General features: G+C 39.3%; 2 protein-coding genes across 4 annotated transcripts in view; both read right to left on the reverse strand.

The window, feature by feature from the left end:
* LOC127880903 (E3 ubiquitin/ISG15 ligase TRIM25-like) overlaps positions 1–25,409 on the reverse strand; it is a 285,579-nt gene that overhangs the window by 51,421 nt on the left and 208,749 nt on the right. The gene's annotated exons all lie outside the window — the stretch shown is intronic.
* The window catches only part of LOC127880899 (neuroglian-like), a 136,238-nt gene that overhangs the window by 6,508 nt on the left and 104,321 nt on the right, over positions 1–25,409 (reverse strand). For all 3 annotated transcript variants that reach the window (XM_052428385.1, XM_052428384.1, XM_052428383.1), the window contains exons 17-23: positions 24,784–25,012; positions 16,740–16,868; positions 15,483–15,665; positions 14,481–14,600; positions 5,594–5,752; positions 1,507–1,656; positions 946–1,003 (exon numbers count right to left, since the gene is read on the reverse strand). In XM_052428385.1, the coding sequence (XP_052284345.1) occupies positions 946–1,003; positions 1,507–1,656; positions 5,594–5,752; positions 14,481–14,600; positions 15,483–15,665; positions 16,740–16,868; positions 24,784–25,012 (1,028 nt within the window). The remainder of the gene's footprint in view (positions 1–945; positions 1,004–1,506; positions 1,657–5,593; positions 5,753–14,480; positions 14,601–15,482; positions 15,666–16,739; positions 16,869–24,783; positions 25,013–25,409) is intronic.

Genomic DNA, 25,409 nt, shown 5'->3' on the forward strand with positions numbered 1-25,409 from the left:
CATTAAAATATATCATGTAACAGATATACCTTATACAGTTTTGTTGTCATATAGCTCATTTTATCATGGAGGTTTAGGATGTTTAAGTGTATCTATGGCTAGTTAAAGAGACATAGATTTCTTATTGGAGAATTGATTCAATTCTAAATTTATTTAAACTAAGTCATGAATATTAAATTGAAATTATGTGAACTGCGAAAATCTTATCTCATTTAAATGAGGTCACTGAATTGAAAAAAACATAATGCCATTGGTAAGTCATAATTCCTATAATGCAACTATGCAAATATAGCTGAAGAAAATTCTTTAAATGCTATATAACATATAGATCAATTAAAATTATTGATAAAAGGCTGCAGTAATACACAACAAGAGCGCCGCATAACGAATGCCACGCTCGGCTGCGAAAGCTTGTAGGATTTATTTTTTTTAGAGGTGACAGTGACCTTGACCTTTGACCTAGTGACCCAAAAATGAGTGTAGCTTGTAGAACTCATAAAAGTGCATCTACATAAGAAGTTTCAAAGTTGTAGGTGGAAGCACTTTTAGAGCCAATGTTAAGGTTTTAGCACGACGCCGGCGGACAACACGACAAGCTGTCTATGACAATAGCTTGGGTTTTCTCTGAAAACAGCCTCGCTGAAAAATAATGTTCAGCATGTAAATGAGCGGCGTTTTGGAAATAAACTGGGTTTAATGCATGTGCATAAAGTGTCCTCTCAGATGAGCCTGTGCAGTAGTAGATACAATACTTTGCACCTAAAATGGATTTTCTTTTAGAAGGGACTTCCTAAAAACGAAAAATTTCATTAAAGTGTAAAGAGTCGTCCCTGATTGTCCTGTGCGGACTGCACAGGCTAATCTGAGATGACAATTTACGCACATGCATTCAACCCCCTATCCCAGAACAAGGCTCAAATAAATGTATCCCCAACTCTTTCTCACCTGTCATCGTACGTCTCATCGTGGTACATCTTATCCTTCTCACTACCACCCGCCTCAACTGTGGAGACAGAATGGCATAGCATCATGAACAGAGGAGATTATTTGAGTGTTAGATAAAGATGAAGCTTTTTATTGAAGACCATGCAATCTGGTTCTGCGAATGGACTTGTGTAATATTGTATTTATCCTTTAATCCTGACTGCTGGTCTATAAACAGGTCATACAAACGCAATAACGTCAATATATGTTTTAAAGAAACTTTGTTTATCTGTTTCCTGAACAATAGAATTTTGCATATCAGATTTAATGTTAAATTGTTAATGTGAAATATGGGCCATTCTGTGGCCATCCTGCAATTTATGATCTGAAGTCTGCATAAAATAAAGGAAAATAAATCCATAAGTACCGGTATGTAATGCAGAGTAAAGTTTACTGTACATCCTATTTCCACTCAAGCTGTATCTATATATGAAATTTAAAGCTTTTAAATCTATAAAGTTTTTATCCAAAAAAGGAACAGGAGACACCACATATACAGAAACAGACTTGCATGTGTTCTACCTTTGTATGTCTTTGGCTGGTCCTTGATGCCAGCCTGTTTGCGCCATCTGTGCATCAGGTAGATGAACACACATCCACCAATCAACAGCACCCCACCCACCAGCAGTCCTATGAACCAGCCATAGTTGGACCCAAGGGACCTAGCAGCAGCTGAATACCAAAAAGAAAATAACTGTAAGATAGAATATATACAGCTAGTAAGAGAAGAAATGAGTTCCAACTGACTCTGCATGTAATATTATGTACAGAGTAATAATATACAAGAAATATTAACTAAACAAGACCTGTGTCTGTAAAACACAATGGCACTGTGAGAAATGTTGCTAAGAAAGTACTATGCGTCTTAACGGTTTGATCCTTTATTTACTCTCTTTAAAGCATAACAACAACCATGACGTCACCGTCATCGACGGCCAACGCAACAGTTGCGGTGTCAACATGCTGTACTTGCTTGTTCAAACCACCGAATGTCGCGAGCTGAATTGTTTCTGTACTTTCATGTGTGTGTTTCAACATTTGGGCAAACTCTTCTGTGATAAACGATCTCTGCGATCCCTGGTCAAACAAGATTGTGGCGTCTGAGGAAATTGTATGTGATGAAACTGTAACTATCGCCGTCTTTAGGAGAATTGAAGTGTGTCTACTATGAGCAGTAGACATGTGTAACACGGTCATTTCCGGTTTCTGTTGTTTGACTTTCGGTACATCATGTCGAGTGTTCATCTCGCATATTGAGGTATGATGCTTTTTACCACAATTCTGGCATCGGTGTTTTGAAAGGCATAGTGAGACTTGATGACTTCCAAGACAATTAAAGCCCAGTTTCTTCTCTTTTACAACTTTAAGCCTGCTGGCTGTGTCCTTGAACTATGAACAAGCTGACGGCTTGTGCTCATCACTGCAAAATTGGCATCGCACTTAAATATGTTTATTTTGTGAGGTGTGCGGCTTCATATGTAGTGTATTCCTTGATTTAAACGTTGAAGCTGTGTAGAATGTGCTAGCTGATCCGAATGCCATTACCTGATTGCATTTAGCCCAGCTTCGGCAATTTCAATCTCACGAAATATTGCACAACGCAATTCTCTCAGAATCCAGTTTCTGTCCCCGTGTTCGCGCGCTTAATGTCTGCGTACTTCCCCCGGAAGTTTATCGAAAATAATGGGTACTAGCAACCCCCCATACCTTCTTTGATCCTGTCCCAACGATTCAAGACCTTGAATAAATGTTTCCATTTTATCATAGAATTGTCCAAGACTATGCAATGAATTCGTTGGCACTGGTAATTGCACAAGGGCCATGAATTGCACATAGCGGCATGAATGATTTTGTGAGATTGTCCATATCTTTGTCGCAACAGATCAATAGCCTTGTGATAGTTAGCATTTGTAAGCAAAAACCCTTCTATAGTCCTAGCAGCATCATTTTCAAGTTGGGATTTCAAATAACTGAACTTCTGAACATCAGTTATACTTGGATTGAAATGCACTGTCATTTCAAACGAATCCCAAAATGTTTCCCAATTCAATATGTTGCCATCAAATGAAGGGAAAGTCAATTTTGGAAGTCTGTGAATACTACTAGCATTTGAATGAAAACCCGAACTTACGGTTGGAGTGACGACTTGCGGAGGATCTCTAGCATACCAGTTGCAGTTTAATAAAGACGAGTGACCGGCGGGATAAACGGGCTGTCCAGTAGGCTCTGTGGTTGAAGTGTGTATCCTAGAAGGCAACTTAGTGGAAGTCAGCTGTAGCTCAAAAGGTGTGATCATGGACGTCGAGGGTACCCAAGATGGCACTGTGGCGGAAATCATCGATTTCCCTGATTGTGCGGTTTTGAAACTTTGTGGATGCCATACTGGCATTGTAGCGGAAGTCGGCAGAGACCAAGTCTGCGTGGTTGCGGAGTTTAGCGGTGGTCCAGTAAGTTGAGTAACTACATAATTACTACATTGCCAGTAGTTGGTTGTAGCACGTAGGGCGCCTGTGCGATGGAATTCGATGAAAGTTCATTTGTGCTTCGGCGGATGCTTGTGATACAAGTGTGCTCTCATCAGTGGTGACTGAAGCCGAGGGCAGACCTGGGAGTTCAACTGTTTTATTGTTCTTGTCTGTGGAAATAAACACTTTCTTTAATTTCTGTAACTTCCCTTTAAGCTGATTCGTGTATGTCACTGTTTCCTTCATCTCTTCGGGAATTCGCTCAACTTTTGTTTGACTTAAAATCTTCTCATCAATCGCCTGGAACGAGTCCAATACTTCTGAAATGTTGTTCAAAATCATCTCGATGGAGTCACGATCATTTTCATCTTTTGCAGTCTGTTATTCTTCAAGTTCATGTGTGATGATTGCTCGACTCCCATTCGGGATCGACAATAGTTTCTGTAAATCTTGTTTCATTGTCATTTTTCGTCACGGCACCATAATTTGTGAGAAATGTTGCTAAGAAAGTACTACGCGTCTTAATGGTTCGATCCTTCATTTACTCTCTTTAAATCATTACAACAACAATGACGTCACCGTCATCGACGGCAAACATTAACGCGCCATTCTCAACAGGCACCTACTGCGCTTTGAAGCTGCAGAGCAGCTTTTTTTAAGAAATTGTTAAGTCCAAGACTCATTACTTTGCCAAAAATCAATGGACTGCAGCAAAACTCACACTTCATCTGCAGTCATGTAGGTATCCTCACAAAACAAGCATTTCTTAAAAAAACTTTGGAAAATGGTTATAATGGAGAAAATGTCTAAGACCAAGGCCGTCAGAAACACAATGCCCCCTTTTGTGCCGCTTTGAAGCCATAAATTTGACCTTTGACCTTGAAGGATGACCTTGACCTTTCACCACTCAAAATTTGCAGCTCCATGAGATACACATGCATGCCAAATATCAAGTTGCTATCTTGAATTATGAGCAAGGTTAAAGTTTTGGTTGAAGTTTTCGGACACACACACACATACAATGACAGACAGGCCAAAAACAATATACCCCCGATCTTTCGATCCGGGGGCATAAAAACTAATAAATGGACTGAAATGAAACTCACTATTCATCTTTAAGTCATGTAGCTAGACTCACATACCAAAAATCAGCAGAATATCTGAAAACATTTCTGGAAAACAGATTCTTTTAAGTCCGAGGCCAATAACTTCGCCAAAAATCAATGGACAGAAACAAACTCACACTTCATTCGTAAGTTATATAGGTAGACACATATAACAAAATAAGCCAAATATCTGAAAGCGATTTGTACAAAGAAAACTCCAGAAAACTGGTATTAAAGAGAAAGTATCTAAATCCGAGGCCCATAAATTAGGAAAAACAAGCAAAATCTTTGAATTGATATCCCCCGCCTATATACTTCTGGACACAAAAATTTTCTGGATGGATGGACAACGCAAACATGCATCATCCTCTTATCCATATATATACTCATACCAATTTCAATGAAATCCGCCAAAGCACTTCAAGGATATGGCTCCGGACACCCCAAAAAAGCATTTTTTCAAGATACAAAGGGCCATAACTCTGTTATTAACAGATGGTGTACAATGCCATTTGGCTTGCATCATCCTCTAATCCATATATATACTCATACCAAGTTTCAATGAAATCCGCCAAAGCACTTCCAAGACATGACTCCGGACACAAAATTGCCGGACGGACGGACAACGCCAAAACAATATCCCTCCGCCTATGGCCAGAAAATGGAATGCCAGAACAACAGACAGATGGATGGACTGCTAAACGCCTACTGGGAGCATCAAAAGAGGATTATACAAATTTCAAAAGAACAACTTCATGTAATGCAAAAATAATGCTGGCCAGTTTGAATGTGTACATTGAAAAGTGCAGGAGAACTTAGTTGGACAAGTATGCATCTAACAGACAACAGGACAGACCTATAAGACATGGCTTACCCAGTATACTACTCCAACCACCCATCTAGGACAGATGTACACTCCATGATTAACCAAGTATACCCGTATCCTCTCTATGACTGACAGAAAGACAGTCCATGGTGAGCACAGTATACACCTCTAAATGACACAGCTCAAATATTTCCGACACTGAACACACTTACCAAAACCTACTGTCCCGACCACCTTGGTTTCACTGCTGGCTCTGTACAAGCCATCAAAGGCAACCACACGCACCTCATAGTAGGTGCCCCGTTCCAGGTCAGTGATCACTTTATGGTTCAACATAACCTCGTCAGTGGACCGCATCCAGTCGGCAGAGCCTGCAACAGGTTTGCATATTAATATGACAGCAGTGCAGTTGAAAAAATATACCAGTCTCATAATGGGAAAAAGGAGCTTAATGCTTCTGTGTTTACTGTAATACCAGAATAGCCGATGCTTTCCCCAGACTGCAAAGGTTAATTTGGGACCACTTAAATCCCTTTTCCTCAGAGCAAGGCCCATTAACAATAGCCCCCTGAAGCTGCACGCTTGCAGGATTATTCATTTTGAGACATGTTTTTACTGATTTTCCGAGAAACTAACATTTCAAACTTCACATTTTGTATGGAAATTCTCAAAGTACTGTAATGTAAGATATTTATAACAAGTCTATCCCTTCTTAGACAGTTCTGTTTCAAATTGAAACAAGAATATCAGTGAAACTGATGGATGCTCCGCGATGATGCGCTTTGTCAATCTATGTGTTAATAACCACCTAAAAAAATATTTTATTAGCCTCTGTGACCTTGACCCCAGTGACCTAGCTGCTCAAACCTCATCAAAAGGTAGAGGTTTATGCAAGGTACATACATCTTAAATATGAAAGAGATCGGTAAAGAATTGAAGGTGCTATGAGAAACTGTAACAAAAGTGTGACGGAAAAAATCTATTTTTAGCCTTAATGACCATGACCCCAGTGACCTAAACCACAACAAAAGGTAGATGCAAGGTACCTACATGGCAAATATGAAAGAGATCGTTAAGAATTTAAGGTGCTATGAGAAACTGTAACAAAAGTGTGACAGAAAAAATCTATTATTAACCTTGGTGACCTTGACCCCAGTGACCTCAAACCTCATCAAAAGGTAGAGGGCCATGCAAGGTACCTACATGCCAAATATGAAAGAGATCGGTAAAGTATTGAAGGTGCTTTGAGAAACTGTAACAAAAGTGTGACAGAAGGGAGGGAGGGAGGGAGGGAGGGAGGGAAGGAAGGAACTACAAACTGGCAACTTTATGCTCCACCGAAAATATTTCGGGGAGCATAAAAAGTACAAATGCATGAAATTGATCACTTCACTATTGCTTGGAATGCAGATTGGACCGGTGATCCTACAAAATTGTTCCTATCGAGTATTCGATATATTAATATATCTTTCTAATTTCATGAACAGTGACTTTAGTTTTAACCTATTTATTGTGACGTTAATTTTAACCTATTTATTTAGCTAAATAACATTGGAAGCCTTGCGTTAATGACACTTTTTAGTATGTTTCCTGGGAACAACCAGTACTCTGTTATCCTGTTAACACTCCAAGAGAAAGCATTTCCGGATCATAGCAAATAAGTGAAATTTCTGTAAATTGCAAATATTGATAAAAATATATAGAACATTAAAACAAATTTTCTTAAGTAAAATTCATTTTAATTATTAAATACTTACCTGTTATCTCTAGCTTACCCCTTTCCAAGTGAGTTATTTCATCCGGAAAATATTCAAGCGCTGGGAATCGTCCACCTCTATAAGAATCCAAATCAGGTTAAACATAGTACAATGCAACCTAACAGGAAATCAAGAACCACAACTCATCTTTCCTTTACGCAAACATAAAAAGGCGATGAGCGGGGTGGGAGGTTGGACTTACCGATAACAGGTAAGTATTTAATAATTTAAATGAATTTTACCTAAGAAAATTTGTTTTAATATCATAAATACGTTACCTGTTATCTCTAGCTGATTTTGCAGCTGCGGCGGGAAGGTTCGCATATTTTTTCCCATCACAGCAAAACCCATATAGAGGGTTTACAGCCAGAGATAGTAGAATCAAGTCCTCTTATAATCTTTGTTAGTACAGTATAGTACTTAATTCTCGGATGGCACCAGTGTACTTACGCCATAGAAGAAACTACAGTTTGAGCCACTACAAGAGGACCCAACTTATACAAATTGTCTTGTTGGCCCTCAAGAGAACGAAGATAAAAAGAGGAGAAGGTGGTCGGATTCCTCCAGAAAGCAGCTTGAAGCACTTCAGATAGTGGGGTCTGATTAATATAAGCCCACGAAGCCGAAAGAGCTCTTAATTCATGCGGTCTTATCTTAAACAGGGATAAATCCCTCGATGAAAGAGAAGAATAAGCTTTCCTTATAGTCGAGGCTATCCAACGAGAAATAGCAGCCGCAGACACATCGCCCCCCCCTTTTAATGGAATGAAAAGTCTCTTGCGAGAACCTCGAATAGACTTTACCTTTTTAAGGTAGAACTTCAAAGCCCTGACCGGGCAAAGGAGTCTATCATCATCTTCATGTCCACAAGTTCTAGATAGACTTGGAACTTTGAAGGGTTTGGAAGCCATAGAGGGGAGTTGATTTTTAGCAAGGAATCCTGACTGACACAACAATGTAACAGAACCATCAGAAGAGTCAAAACGAAGATGACTATCCTCGATAGAAAGAGCATGAATTTCACTTCTCCGTTTGGCTGAAGCCATAGTAAGAAGGAAAACGGTCTTCCATGTTAGGAATTGTAATGAAGCCTGATCAAGAGGTTCATAGGGAGCCTTAATAAGGGAACCAAGCACACAAGCTAAATCCCATTTAGGAGCAAGTGTACGAGATACAGGACGACTAAGTTCCATAGCTCGAACAAGTTCTGAAATAGCTGAATCAGCACAGACTTGTGAAGACTTAGTGAAAGCCAATGTATGCGAAATCATAGATCTGTATCCTTTGATGGAACTAAGAGAAAGTTTCTTATCATCAAAAAGATAAATGAGAAAATCCGCTATTCGTCTAGCAGAGGGATTGAGGGGATTAATTTTACCTCGAAAACACCAATTGGAGAAGAGTTTCCAACGAGCATCATAGACTGCTCTGGTGGATTTTCTCCTTGCCGAAGCAACGAGGGTTGAAGCCCTGACAGAAAAACATTTCTTCTGCAAAGATTGCCTGATAACGGCCAGACGTATAAGTGGAACAATTTTTGGGTCCGCATGTAGTCTGCCGCTTTGAGACAGAAGATCTGACCTGTGAGGAAGATTCCTGGGATAATCGTACAGGAGATTGAGAAGATCGTTGAACCAAGATCTTCTGGGCCATCAAGGGGCAATCAGGAGTATCCTGCAAGAGCTCACCCTGATTTTCCCCAATATTTGGGGAATTAGAATGGGTGGTGGATAGGCGTAAGCGTCCAGTTGGTCCCATGCGAACGAAAGCGCGTCGATTGCCCACGCTGCTGGATCGTAAACTGGACTCACATACAGAGGAAGTCTGTGATTGTGTCTGGTTGCAAACAGATCGACCAGGGGATAACCGAACTTGAAAAAGATCTGGTTGGTCACTTCTTGATGAAGTGTCCACTCCGATGGAAGTAACTGGTGTTTGCGAGACAAACCATCCGCCAGGGCGTTGAGGCGACCTGGTATATATTTTGCCAGCAGATGAATGTTGAGTGTTTTGCAAAGAACAAGTAATTTTCTGGTTTCCAGATACAGGGATTGAGAATGTGTTCCCCCCTGTGCCTGGATGTAAGCCACCACAGATGTGTTGTCTGTTGACACCATCACACAAGAGTCTCTAAGATGTGATTGGAAATGAGATACAGCTAGAAATACTGCTCGCATTTCTAGATTGTTGATATGAAGGTGAGATTCCTGATGAGACCACAACCCTAAAATTATCAGACTGAGAGGTTCCAGGTGAGCACCCCACCCTTCCTTGCTCACATCCGTTATTAGATATAATGACCGTTGCGGGGGAAGAAGGGGTACTCCTGCCAACAGAGTCTCCTCGTCTAGCCACCACTGAAGATGAGACCTTAAGGAGGGAAGGATTGGAATCTGTGTTAATAGATTGCTTGGAGACCATTTCCAACAAGCTGAGAGATAGTGCTGAAGAGGACGTAGGAAGAGACGTCCCAACTGCACAAAGTCTGCTACTGAGCTCAGGATACCGTTGAGAGAGAGGAATTCTTGAGCTGTTATATGAGATTGGGACAAAACCCAGTTGACCTTCATCAGAAGGTCTGATATACGTTGAATAGACACTCTGACCCGATTGATGTGGGTCAAGAAATTCATTCCCACAAACGTAAAGTCCTGTGAAGGAATGAGGTCTGATTTGTCTGCATTGAGAAGGAGCCCTAACGAGAGGAGCTCCTTCCAAGAGAATTCTAGGTTGTACAGAAGCAATTGACGATCGAGCTGGTGTAAGAGCCAGTCGTCGAAATACTGAAGAAGAATAATCCCGTGAACTCTGAGGTGTGATCCGACTGCCGACATTAGTTTGGTAAAAACTCGTGGGGCTGTCGCCAACCCGAAAGGCATAGACCGGAACTGGTAGACTTGGCCTTGAAAGGCGAATCGCAAGTACTTTCGGTAGTTGGGATGTATAGGAACATGGAAGTAAGCATCTTCCAGTTCCAAAGACACCCCCCAGTGCAGGGGTTTGATGGATTCCCGTATGAAAGAAGGAGTCTCCATTTTGAAAGTTGGTTTGAGGAGATACATGTTGAACACTTTTAAATCTATTACTGGTCTCCAGGAACCATTTTTCTTTTGAACAAGAAAAAGACGACTGTAAAATCCTGGAGAATAAGGATCTTGAACCCTTTCTACCGCCTGTTTTTCCAAGAGCCCGAGAATGGACTCTGGAATATGTGGATGCCGAGATACCAGCTCTATAGGGACGCGAGAAAGTGGAGGCCTTTTTTCGAATTGAAAAGTCAGGCCTTTTGTCACAAGAGAATGAACCCATGCGTCTGAAGTAATTTGAAGCCATCGATTTGAGAAGTGGAAAAGTCTGGCCCCGACTGGTATTTCCGGCATCGGAGGTTGTGGCGGTAGAAAGGGAAGGGACCTAGGGCTGATAAGCAGGAGGTGTGCCCCTGCCGGTAGAAGGTTTGAAATTCCTCTGTCCCAGCTTGGGTTTGCCCTTTTTCCCAGAATCTTTATTAGAAGACTTGTGTGACAAAGAAGGTCTGTTATAGGAAGACTGCCTATTAGGACCTGACCGTGGATTAAAAGAAGGCTTTTTAGAGAAAAGGTTATTTCTCTCAGCCGTCTTGAATGCTGGAACTGCTGGTGGCCTAGAAGCAGGATGCTTAAAGACCCCTTGGCGTTGTCCAGAGTTGTTTCTAGCTAAAGAAGCATGAAGTTGGTCATCCTTGTCAGCTGTGATTGCTTCTTGTATCCTTCCACCAAAAAGAAACCCTGATGTGAGAGGAGCTGTTCTGAGCGAGTTCATACCAGGTTCCAACAGAAAATCTTTAGGTAAAGAAGTAAGGATAAGATCTCTACGAATCCTTAGCATCTCGGACATTGAAGAAGCAGAAGTGTGAGATAAGGCCAGTGTGGTCCGTGAGAGATGAATTAACAAATCACGGAGTTCCTCCGGAACAGATTCCGACCAATCACACACCATTTGTAAAATTGTCGCTAGCATGAAGTCAATTTGGTTAGTCAAACCTAATGATCTACGTTCCCTCATTTCCCAAGTTTCCAACATTGAAAACGGAACAGAAACTGAATTGGAACCACTTGGCATTACAAGAGATAGCTTGCTTATGTCCGGATCTGGAACCGGAAGTTTTGAAAAATCCAACCCAGATGTTGCATGTGGTACAGGAGGTTTGTAACTTTTACTACCTTCCTGGTGTTTTGGATCAGCTAGTTCCTTAGGAATTTTCCATGTTTCTCCTCGTTTTGGAATAGTCTTATTAGCTGATTCCAATGATTGAAGAACAGATAGAACAGTAGAACCAATGGGAAGTCGTGGGTCAGGACGAGCTGTCGACTTAATAACCCTGTTGGGATCAAATGTACGAAAAAGTTGTTCTGTCACAGAAATCGTCGCATTTGAAGACAGTTCAGCAGGTCTTGGACAGTAATCTTCACCAAGAGTACGAAAAATCAGTTCATAGATCTGACCAATCGGAGCTAAATATTGATCCGTCTCAACATTAGATTCTGCATCTGAATCAGCCTCACTCTCTACAACACCAGCGGTTTGTATAGAATCAGCAGGAACAGAAGTGAGAATATCTTGTACCGGATTGTAATTGTCTGGTAACAGTGAATGATCATCCCCGACGTCAGTAAACTGATAATGTAAACCGGAAGAAGGTAAATTATCAGCATTGACCGGTACAAAATGTCCCGCCGAATTCTGTATCCATAGTGTATCAGGATTCGACAGGGTAGCTGTAGGGGGTACACGACTAGATACTGTAGATGATACCCGTGGTGTTGACACTGACGCCGTAGTAGTGAGATGAGCTCCTGAAGATGCAATACGTGTGGCAGTCAACGTTGGAACCGACACATTTGGCATGGAAACATGCGATTCCATAACGGAACACGATGGTGAACGACTATACATATGGTAAGTCCGATGCTGTCTACGTGAACGTTGCCGACGTCCTCGTTTCCTGCAATGTCGAGATCTGGATCGGCTGCGCTGTCGAGATGTGGATCGGCTGCGATGAGATCGAGATTTTTTTTGAATACCGTCTCCGTGAGTGACGACGTGATCGCTTATGAGCGCCGCGACGATGATAACTGCTCGACGAAGAAGAGCGTGTCCGATGTCCACTCCTTGATGAAGACGATGTATTCGACGACGAATCGGATGTAAAAGAATACGCCGATGATGAAGACCGAGTTCTTCTTGACCGGCGATTGGTGTTATCGGTGGCAGGCCCAACTGATGACTGTTGACCGGTGACCGGACCGGACCGGTGACCGGACCGGTGATCAATGACCGGACCGGACTGGTGACATGACCGGACAGGTGACATGACCGGACCGGACCGGTGACATGACCGGTGACCGGACCAGACCGGCCGGTCATATTATGACCGGTTACGTCACCGGACAAAGACCGTAGAATGGCGGCTGCCATGTGGTCTGACATTGATCCAGTCGTTCCATGATCAATGTCGCCGGTATGCATGGTGTGAGTCATAAGATCTGATGACGATCGACTGACAACAACACCATCTTGCCCGGTACCCAGTGACTGACAAAACCGCTGGTCATCCTTGACCAGTGGAGTCACCGGGTAATCAACGTCGGATGGAGGTTCGTTGCGTTTGCGGCTGATCGACGTCCTCCGGCGACCTGCTTTTGTCCATACGTCGTAAGCCCACAAATCGCAAACCGCACATTTGTTATTAAATGTGAAACTGGTACATGCCAAGCAAGTATCGTGGGAATCCCACCTTGCTTTGATATGACCACAAGAACCTCTATCCTGTAAGTTCATTCTGAAATAAAAGAAACAGAAAGAACCTACAAAAGACAAATTAATGATTATAAATTCAAATAAAAATTAAACCACAAAATGTAAACACAAAGAACGCTGTCCAATTGACCTCAATTACTTATTGGGGAATAGGCACGAATTCCTCGTGGTTCACGTGCTCATGACGTCATGTACATGAGCGACGATGCAAACAAAGAAACCCAGCAAAAGCAGAAATATGACAATTACTGCAACAAAAAGCATAGAAATATAAACCGAATGATACAAATAAAAGATAAATAAACTTTATCCTTTTAAACTCCGACAAAAACACAGTGAAAAGAACACATAAGTCCTGAGCCTAAAATAGGCGTGCACATGGTTTTATCCGGAAAGGAAAGATGAGTTGTGGTTCTTGATTTCCTGTTAGGTTGCATTGTACTATGTTTAACCTGATTTGGATTCTTATAGAGGTGGACGATTCCCAGCGCTTGAATATTTTCCGGATGAAATAACTCCCTTGCAAAGGGGTAAGCTAGAGATAACAGGTAACGTATTTATGATATTAAAACTAAATATTTAAAAAAAAAGAGTATATATCCACATTAATGCAACTTAAGACACCTCAATATCATAAGTAAACTCGAATGGACTTGTTGATAATGAAAGTCAGGTGCCCTTGTAATCCTGAGACAGTGACAGTAAACATATATTATTGCATAAACTTTATCTATAATGCCCTCTGGCGGGGTGCAGAAACTTGGCAAAAGGAGTGCTTGAACGGGAGAAATCATGTATTAACAAGGCGATTCACGTGCCGTTCAAGCCCTGTTATGTGTTTTTCATATCCATAATCTGGTCCACGCGCAGTTACTTCCCTTCTCCAGCCTTCGACGACTTTCCAAGCATAAATGGGGACTGAATAAGCACCAGTTTCTTCATGCATACAGGGATTATGGCTATGACTATTTCAAACCACTTTTCAAATTAAACCATCTGCACTCTCTTGACAACAGCTTTATTTTATTGGCAACGTCAATGAAGTTAAGGTTATTACTCAACATTTTCAAAAGACTATGCTGTAAATGTAAGTGTTTATGTACCTTCAATGCTCCTGTTGTAAATTTAAAAAAAAATCCTCATTTTTTACTTTGCACGGCTGCATTTCAACTTTGCATTAATCCACTGTTTAAACACAATTTAAATCGAAAACTGCCTATCCGAAGGTAAAGCCTTGTCATTTCGGATGATGTCCAAGTGAGGCATATGTAAAACTGAACTGTATTGAAATAATCAAATTATTTTGTCGATGTCGAATGAACGAGACATATTGTTTTCAATGTTATTTTAATTTATTTTGGTATGTGGGATTTGTTTATGCAATAATAGCGAAAATACACATTTTCTCGGACATGATCATCTGATGGCGCTCTCAAAGTCCATTCCTACCCGAGGAACGGATTTTTCAAGCGCCTGCAGATGATTATGCCCTCGAAAACGTGTATTATCCCTATAAAACGTTAACAATGCTCAAAGTTATGCCTACCATCTATCCTGAATTCCACATAGTGAACGATGTGCCGTCCAAAGTAAGCATCAGGTGCCCAGGTCACATTTAATGTTGTCTCTCTTATGTCTCTAACATCAAATTGAGGTACACCAATAGCTACAATAAAAACGATTAAGATTTCATCAGTAAGCCAGTATATTCTTAAATTATTAAAACTACTTTCTATTTATATGGATGAGGTCAGCTTTCATCAGTACTAAGCCAACATACTAATTTTTTCCCCAAAGAAGCATATGAATAACATATTCCATAACTAAAACAAGGGACAAAATTGTCACAAAACCAGGTTTTCATTGTGAAAAAAAAATCTGATAAAGGGAGAAAACTCAAACTGAACTTTTGAAATGAACAAACAAAATTAACCCCCTTTGTAAGTTTGTTTTAAAAAAAAATCTATTTTTAGTCGTGGCGACCTTGACATTGGAGATATTGACGTGATTCTTTCGTGCGACACACCGTCCCATGATGGTGAACAAATGTGCCAAATGATTTTAAAATCTCACAATGAATGACATAGTTATGGCCAGAACAAGCTCATTTATGGCCATTTTTGACCTTTGAACTCAAAGTGTGACCTTGGAGATATCGATGTAATTATTTCGCGCGACACACCGTCCAATGATGGTGAACAAATGTGCCAAATGATTTTAAAATCTGACAATGAATGACATAGTTATGGCCCGGACAAGCTTGTTCCGCCAGCCCGCCAGCCAGCCAGCCAGCCAGCCAGCCAGCCAGCCAGCCTGCCCGCATTCGCCAATCTAATAACCAGTTTTTTCCTTCAGAAAACCTGGTTAATGAACAATCAAATAATGTTCCTGTAGTAATTTCATCAACCCAAATCTGATATAGGTTATATTTGTAAATAATTAGGATTCTGACATAACCTTATACATGTATGATGTATGTTTGAGGAGATTGTGTATCTTAGTCACACCAATTCTGATTCCCCTAAAAAGAGATGTGAAATGCACACACCAGCTTTCTCTGTGGTTCGCACTTCGATGAATGCCTCTTCCCCACGCCCGAGCTTGGTCCTGGCGAAGACGTATATGCGATACTTGGTGTTGGGCAGCAGCCCACTAAGGACACCACTCACAGCGTTCGGGTCGTCAATCTGATCGTCACGGTCATGGAACGATCCCAGTTCCAGACCAATAACTTAAAGAAATAAGCCATGTTCTGGTAAAACTAGGCCTAATGCTTGTGCGTTAAGTGTTGTCCCACATAAGCCTGTGCTATCCACAAAGGCTAATCAGGGACGTCACTTTCCAATTTAATTAAAGAACCTAAATGACAATAAAAATATGTATGCAGACGACAATAAATGGGGGAGCAGTCAGTTAACATACTACAGAGGTGACTCCTTCCATATTTTAGGGACAAAGTCTTTAGATGGGAACATTTACACCAATTTAATCTATTACAATTGGGGACAAACGGTTATATAAATATCCCCATTTGTTGTGGCGGAAAATTCAAGGCTGCTGGGAATCAGATGGTGTCAGATATACAATTCTTCAAATGCAAATGCATTTTGATAACTTTGGCAATCATTTAAATGGAGTTTGCTGCCTTTCCTTTCAGAAGTTGTCTCAATTTATGCAATGCATAATGTGTAGAAATACAATTTTGTATGGATGTCAGCCTCTCCTGATTTAACACCAAATTGCTTCAGTGTCGCTCGGAACAGGCGGCCTGACAGCGGAGAATTTTTAACTATTAATGGATAAAGGAGACTTATTGTGGAGATTCACTTGGGAGACTTTGGAAACTTATTTAGTTTGGAGACTTTATATGGAGGAGACGTATGATAAATTGAAGATATTGGATATGGAGGAGACAAAATCAGCAAAAGTAATTTTACCTTGAAATGTATGAGCTAAACGTGACATCATCTGGTTCCCGGGGCTTTGGGATTTTAAAAACAATGTCTTACTCCTAATGACAAGGTCTGACCTTGATATTCATAGGAGTATAATTAGAGGCACTGTGGTCAAATAACTTCCATTCTTATTCCTCTGTTTTCTATATTTTGTATTTGTACTAATAAAATGTCATTGGAAATTCTTCCTTTGTTTCTTAAAATAATACAATTGATTTAATATTTTGGTACAGATAAAAACTCATATTTTAAACAAACTGATGACAAATTTCTTCAATTTTTTAAATGCCTTTATCAATTCATGCTCTTTTTTCCTATCTAGTCTGATCTAATAATAGTCCATACTGCACCTGTCTGATAGGCAATGTCATAGCCAACTATGACTCCATTGCGGTCTGCACGCTCAGGCGGCCTCCACACCAGGTTGAACGAGTTACTGCTTCGAACCCGTGCCTCCAGGCCAAGCACTGGACCAGGTACTGCAACAAAATCATTGGTGCTCACCTTGTTACTTAAGGGACCAAAATGATTTAATTTTCGCTGGGAAAATGAGGGCTTAATGCACGTGTGTAAAGTGTCGTCCATGATAAGCCTGTGCAGTCTGCACAGGCTAATCAGGTATGACATTTTCCGTTTAAACTATATTATTTTATAGAACAAGGCTCCCTATAAATAAACTACATTAAATTGGAAATTGTTGTCAATGATCAGCCTGTATGGACCGTGTTAAATGCATTAAATTCAGTTATTCCCAAAGCAACGCTCATTTTAAAAACTGGAAATCCAGTTCAAATCACATGTTCAGGCTAAAGTTATGTAAGAGTTATTATGTTAGGCATTTTTGTAACATTTTTCTCTTTAAATAAATGTTATAATCCAGAACTTTGCAAACAATACCATCAAATAATACATAAATATATTTTCACGTACTGTGGAGGTTTACTTATGATTGACATTTGCATCAATATAATGCAATGCAGATTATTTTCGGGCGTCAACAATAGTTCCAACTTTCCATCTTTTTAAGGTCTGTGATAAGCTGTTCAAAATTGATAATTATAAAATTAATTTGATATGGCTAAGTGAGCAAACAGCATTAATTGGGCAATGCCGGATTTATGAATACTAAATTGCTTCAGGCAATTTGGCTGGTTATCAAACTGAGGCAAGATTATATGCCCTCAAACATTTTCTCCAAGTTTCATGATGATCTTGTTTCAACTGTTTAAGTTGAAGCGGAAAATTGACATTTTTTTTTAATTCATGGACAAAATATTCAGAAGAGCTTTATGCAGGATGGCTGAATATCAAACTCTGCTGAGATTTATGCCAATAAACATTATCCCTAAGTTTCAAGAGGATCCAATTGAAACTGTTTGAATATGAGATCTGACAAGATTTGAGATCCAACAAGATTATGAGATCCGACAAGATTATGAGATCCAACAAGATTATGAGATCCAACAAGATTTTGAGATCCGACAAGATTAGAGATCCTACAAGATTATCAGATCTGACAAGATAATGAGATCCGACAAGATTATGAGATCCGACAAGATTATGAGATCCGACAAGATTATGAGATCCGACAAGATTATGAGATCCAACAAGATTATGAGATCCTACAAGATTATGAGGTCCGACAAGATTATGAAGTCCGACAAGATTATGAGATCCGACAAGATTATGAGATCCGACAAGATTATGAGATCCGACAAGATTTGAGATCCGACAAAATTATGAGATCCGACAAGATTATGAGATCCGACAAGATTATGAGATCCGACAAGATTTGAGATCCGACAAAATTATGAGATCCGACAAGATTATGAGATCCGACAAGATTATGAGATACGATAAGATTTGAGATCCGACAAGATTATGAGATCCGACAAGATTATTTTGTTTTAAATAATTCAAGGGCCATAAGTGCTTCAAGAAATCTGGCTGGATATCAAACCAGATACTATTAATGTAAACATTATCACCAAATTATATGAATGCCCAATTTAAACTGTCCGAGTTAAAGAGGGGACAAGATTTATTTGGTCATTTTAATTATTATTCAAGGGACATGAGAAGTGTTTCATCGATCTGGATGTTTTTTTTAACTTGGCTAAGATACTATGCCCATCAAAAATTATCACCAATATTTATGATGAATTGAACAAGAGCACCTCCTTGCGGGTGCAGACCGCTCATCTATTTTTCTTTTTAAAGGTGTAGGGACCTATCTCAATTTCAATCACAAAGGAGGGAGGGGTGGAATGGAGAGGGGTGTATAGTGTGGGGGTGTGGTCATTTATTACATTATCTTCCAAAAATGAAAAAAAAAATGAAAAAAAAAAAAAAAAATTTTGGGGGGGGGGGGGGGATTCTTGGGTGGGATGGTTGACGGAATTTCAAAAATAAAATAATAAAAATAAATATTTGTGTTTTTTAACCATGTTTGAAAAAAAACAAGAGATGTGTTTGTCAGAAACATAATGCCCCCTATTTCGCCGCTTTGAAAAAAAAAAGTTTTTTTTTTACCTTTGACCTTGAAGGATGACCTTGACCTTGAACTTCCACCACTCAAAATGTGCAGCTTTATGAGAACGCCGCTTTGATTTTTTTTAACCTTCAACCTTGAAGGATAACCTTGACCTTGAAGGATGACCTTGACCTTAAACTTCCACCACTCAACATGTGCAGCTTCATGATAACGCCGCTTTGAATTTTGCTTTTTTTACCTTTGACCTTGAAGGATGACCTTGACCTTGAAGAATGACCTTGACCTTGAATTTCCACCACTCAAAATGTGCAGTTTCGTAAGAACGCCACTTTGAATGAAAAAAAAGAAGACCTTTGACCTTGAAGGATGACCTTGAACTTGAAGGATGACCTTGACCTTGAACTTCCACAACTCAAAATGTGCAGCTTCATGAGAAATCCGCTTTGATTTTTTTTGACCTTAAAGGATGACCTTGACCTTGAACTTCCACCACTAAAAATGTGCAGCTTCATCAAAACGCCGCTTTGAATTGTTAAATATTTTTTTTGACCTTTGACCTTAAAGGATGACCTTGACCTTGAATAATAACCTTGACGTTGAACTTCCACCACTCAAAATGTGCAGCTTCATGATAACGTCACTTTGAATTTTTTTTTACCTTTGACCTTGAAGGATGACCTTGACCTTGAATAATGACCTTGACTTTGAACTTCCACTACTCAAAATGTGCAGCTTCATGAGAACGCCCCTTTGAATTATTATTTTTGACCTTTGACCTTGAAGGATGACCTTGACCTTGAAGGATGACCTTGATCTTGAACTTCCACCACTCAAAATGTGCAGCTTCATGAGAACGCCACTTTGAAATTTATATATTTTTTTTACCTTGAAGGATGACCTTGACCTTGAACTTCCACCACTCAAAATGTGCAGCTTCATGAGATACACATGCATGCCAAATATCAAGTTGCTATCTTCAATATTAAAATGTTAAAGTTTTCGGACGGTTAGACCCCATATATTTGACATTTGACCTTGAAGGATGTCCTTGACCTTCATCTTTCACCACTCAAAATGTTCAGCTCCATGAGATACACATGCATGCCAAATATCAAGTTGCTATCTTCAATATTGAAAAAGTTATGGCCAATATTAAAGTTTTCGGACGGACAGACACCATAAATTTGACCTTGAAGGATGACCTTGACCTTTCACCACTCAAAATGTGCAGTTCCATGAGGTACACATGCATGCCAAATATCAAGTTGCTATCTTTAAAAGTGAAGAAGTAATGGCCAATGTTAAAGTTTTTTTCGGACGGACAGACTGACTGACATACTGACGGACAGTTCAACTGTTATATGCCACCCTACCGGGGGCATAAAAATTTGGGATATAGTGTGAGGGTGTGGTGTTCATTTATTAGATGATCTTTAATTTAAAAAAAATAATGGGGGGGGGATTGAGGTGGGATTCGGGGGGGGGGGGGGGGAATCATAAATAAAGAAGTTATGGTAATTTTAGCAAAATTTAATAATTTGACCTTGAGAGTCAAGGTCATTCAAAGGTCAAGGTAAAATTCAACTTGCCAGGTACAGTACCCTCATGATAGCATGAAAGTATTTGAAGTTTAAAAGCAATAGCCTTGATACTTTAGAAGTAAAGTGGATCTAAACACAAAATGTAACCATATATTCAAAGTTACTAAGTCAAAAAAGGGCCATAATTCCATAAAAATGACAACCAGAGTTATGCAACTTGTCCTTTACTGTTCCCTTATGATAGTTTGTGAGTGTTCCAAGTATGAAAGCAATATCTATGATACTTTAGGGGTAAAGTGGACCAAAAAACAAAACTTAACCAAATTTCAAGTATAAAGGGCCCATAATTCCGTCAAAATGTCAGTCAGAGTAACATAACTTTGCCTGCACAGTCCCCTTACGATAGTTAGTAAGTGTTGCAAGTATGAAAGGAATAGTTTTGATACTTTAGGTAAAAAGTGGACCTAAACACAAAACTTTACCAAATTTTCAATTTTCTAAGTATAAAAAGGGCACATAATTCTGTCAAAATGCCAGTCAGAGTTACATTACTTTGCCTGCACAGTCCCCTTATGATAGTTAGTAAGTGTTGCAAGTATGAAAGCAATAGCTTTGATACTTTAGGAATAAAATGGACCTAAACACAAAACTTAACCAAAATTTTCAAATTTCTAAGTATAAAAAGGGCACATAAGTCTGTCAAAATGCAAGCCAGAGTTATCTTACTTTGCCTGTCCAGTCGCCTCATGATAGTAAGTAAGTGTACCAAGTTTGAATGCAATAGCATTGATACTTTATGAGAAATGCGGACCTAAATGCAAAACTTAACCGGACGCCAACGCCGACCCCAAGGTGATGACAATAGCTCTTTTTTTTTTTTTTTAAATAGATGAGCTAATAAAAGTCTTTGAGTTAAGAGCAGATATCATTAACCTGAAACCTACCGTCTGCTGCAGGTGTTCAAATAACAGACCAGTTTTTTATAACACGTTTACAAATATAAGTCAATTGCAATTGCTAGCATAAACAAGCGATGTGTTTGTGAAACACTATGTCCCCGTATATTTGACCTTGAATGATCACCTTGACCTTTCACCACGCAAAATGTGCAGCTCAATGAGATACACATGCATGCCAAATATCAAGTTGCTATCTTCAATATTGCAAAGGTGTACATTAAATGAGCGATTTTGACACATATATTTGACCTTTGACCTTGAAGGATGACCTTGACTTATTACCACTCAAAATGTGCAGCTCCATGAGATACACATGCATGCCAAACATGAAGTTGCTATCTTCAATATTGCAAAAGTTATGGCAAATGTTAAAGTTGGAGCAAACAAACAAACAAACCAACCAACCAACAGACAGGGAAAAAACAATATGTCCCAGGTTTTTTTTGGCCCCATTTTATAGCCGAAATTCAGCTATGTTCCCAATCCAAAAAAGTATACTTTTTTCCCAAAATGTGGCAAAAAATTCATATTTTTTTTTTCTTTTAAAGAAGTCTAATGCTTATTTTATCTCAATTTTAATTCAATTACATCTAATAAAGTATTATATGATTTTGTTGTTTTAATTTGAATGATTATAAAGATTCATACAAAATTTAGTATTTCCCTAATCCGTGGACTTTTCGTGTGGAAAAAAAGGCTAATGAATTTATTTCCCCAATTTCATGATAATGCCGATAAAATTCCCAATTCCAAAGCCATGGGCTATCTTCCCAAAAAGTGAAAAAAAACCTGTGCTCCCACTATAGTGGTGGCCCGGGGACATAAAAAGCAGAATTCGCAGTCTATTGCAATAACTAGCAAGTTTTCAAAGTAAAATTGTGGGAAAAACGTACTTTCATCTAGGAAATTTTTAAGTTAGTTAGACAAAAGGCTCATTAACAAACACATTTCTAAAAGCGTGTAAGGCTACTATTCCATCTGTCTGCATCCGTATCCGCATCCATATCTGCAAAATCATAATACGGACGCTATATTCCATTTATCCGCATATGTCGAACGTATCTTTTTTTTGGAAAAACTTCTGAACTGAAAACATGCATGCAGAAGAGTTTTCCCATTATTTGTTAATTGGTGCTGCTGTTACTCACACGAAGAAGTGTAAAAGTAAACGAAAGCACATGTGGTGGGCACGTGCAATAGTAAGAAATCGCCAAACATTTGGATCTTACAACCATTTAGTTAAAGAACTTGATCTTGCTGATGAGGAGTTTAAGGTTACTTTAGACTAAACAAACAACAATTTGGATATGTTCTCTCTCTAGTTGAAGAGTTTATTTCAAAGAAATCGGTTACAAGACAGACCATTGTAGCCAAAAACGCCTAGCTATTTGCTTGCGGTAACTATAAATATTTTGTTTGAGTCAATAATTTGAATTTTATAGACAGTCAATCTTGTATTAAGAGACCACTCAAGGGAGTAATCAAAAGTGGTCTCTTAATAAAATGGTCTTTAAATAAAAAAGGCCATTCTGGAAGAATGCTTACCCTCAATTTTAATCTATATGAAGGATAATCTCTTTTGTCAACAATGATTTTAACATATATAATAAAATGAATATAAACACAAAACAAAAACAATATTTTACTTATAATGTGTTTTATTTTTTCAATTATTATAAATTATCATTTATTATAAATGAATTGTGTGTACATATTTATTTGCAAAAACAACATAGACAAGGAAATATTTTTCGCATTTTTTTCGCCTGACACATTATTTTCCACGTTTTCGAGCACCTCGGCTTTACACTTAAGAATGTTCTGAATTTGAGTTTTACCGACTCCAAACTTATCTGCGATTTTACGTGCACTTTTACTCTTTGACAATTCCAAAACCCGAATTTTCTCGTTCAACGTTAACACTTTTTGTTTTGACATTTGATCGGCGTTGTCTCTTAACGTTCCACATAGTAAACTATTTAAGCTGTAGACTGTACGTAATACATTCCTGTATTATTCAACTCAATAAATTGATACGCAGTCTACAACAATACCGGTCAGAACCGGTCAACGAGACAAAGCAAAATCATAATGGTTGGTGTGAAAACAAAGCAGAGGTGTAACAGTACATCTTATCGGCTTAGATAAACAATTAACACGGATTTGTCCCTGAAAGATCAATAGATTAACCACTTTTACCTCCTAGTGGTCGCTTAATTCAAGATTCGGACATCAAAATAAACAAAAAGCAGCAGTCCCTGGTCGCGTAAGACAAAAGTCGCTTAATAAAATATCATTATATAGCGAAAAAGCTCCGTGGGATTTCAAAATGGTCGCATAAGACGAAGGTCCCTTAATACAAGTGGTCGCATCCACAAGATTGACTGTACGTTTATTCAACTTTAATGTACTTACATATTGGCAACGTAAACTTAATCAACAATAATAAGCATAAAACAATATCAAATGATGATTTAGAAATAAAATGTTCTTGAAAAGACCTGTGTCTCACTGTACTTGAGACATTAAACGAACAAGGAAAATATGTCACTTTAATTTGTCACAAAATTGTGGACAATCGCTCGTTTTACTGTAAGGTTTCAATAGCAGCGCTCAAAACGTTAAGTCCTGTTTTTTGTCCGCTGGTCTGATTGTCCTGTGCCTGTGCCACAGGGTGGGCCACATAACTAGCAGTGGACATATGCTGGAAACCATGCTCTTGGTTAACAGATGACAATAACGATTGTTGTAATCTCTGCTCAGTCACGGGCTGGCTGTAATTGTTAAGACCCCTAGGATATGTGGGCGATGACAAAATAGAGTTCCACTCCGCATTATACAAGTCCATAGAAATCTGTAACTGGAGCCATGATTGCCTTTCTTTGGACAACTGTTTGGCACGAAGTGCACACTTTTCATTATATGGATAAAACTTAAAATTATAATTGAGATAATAGTTATGAAAGACAAGCTTGAATTTAAGTAGATATAAGGTACAAATCATCATTCTGTCTGTACAAGAATACAAAAGGTAAATACCTGAAACATCTTCTTCTAGCGCCTTTGCTATACTTTTCCAAACAATTGAGGTAAAATCTGAGTCACGATATGAAGAACTGCGTTGATTGTATAGTTCCGGGTAATTTTCACCAATTGGATAAGTTTTTCGGTTGATTTTTTCCCCTCATCGTGCTAAATGCCGTCCGTATCTCGTCCGCATCAGCATAAGAATGCTTACTTGAGCGTTCTTTTGCAGATGCGGATATGCGGATACGGATGTGAATGAATGGAATAAGCGCAGTGCATTTCAACTGGTTCTATTTTTTTGCGGATGCGGATACAGGCAGATGGATAGCAGCATAATAAAATATGGGATTTAATCAAATATTGTATCAGATACCTCCTTCAAACGTCTGGAATGCTATATGAGGACTAGGGGGTCCCACATAGAAATTGTTGGCCAGGCAGATCTGCAGTTGCATGGTGGAGTACGGTGTAAGTCCTTTAAGTAGATACGATGATTTCACTGTCAGTGTTCCGGAGGGCACTTCTTTTGGTAAGACCTCTCTATAAGGCACTTCTACTTCAGTGAATGTCGACGCCTTCTCTTCAGCACGCCAAAACCCTATCTGTAACATTGCAAGTTATGCAAGCTTTAAGAAATGCTCTATATTTTCATCTTGCAGCGTTTTACAAATTCTTTGCATTGTATGATAAATAGAAACAAGATGTGTTTGTGAAACACTATGTCCCCCCCCCCATATATTTGACATTTGACCTTGAAGGATGACCGTGACCTTTCACCACTCAAAATGTGCAGCTCCATGAGATACACATGCATGCCAAATATCACAAGAGCTGTCAGAGGACAGCGCGCTTGACTATTCAAGTGCTCGACAGTATTACCTAAGCCATCATGGAGAGGGGGGGGGGGGGGGGGGGGTGATCATTTAATAGATGATCTTTCAAAAATAAGAAAACAAAATGTTTATTTTTTTGTGGGCGGGGGGGGGGGGGGGGGTTGGG

Source organism: Dreissena polymorpha, chromosome 5 (genome assembly GCF_020536995.1).
Source record: "Dreissena polymorpha isolate Duluth1 chromosome 5, UMN_Dpol_1.0, whole genome shotgun sequence".
In the NCBI taxonomy this organism is placed as follows: Eukaryota; Metazoa; Mollusca; class Bivalvia; order Myida; family Dreissenidae; genus Dreissena; species Dreissena polymorpha.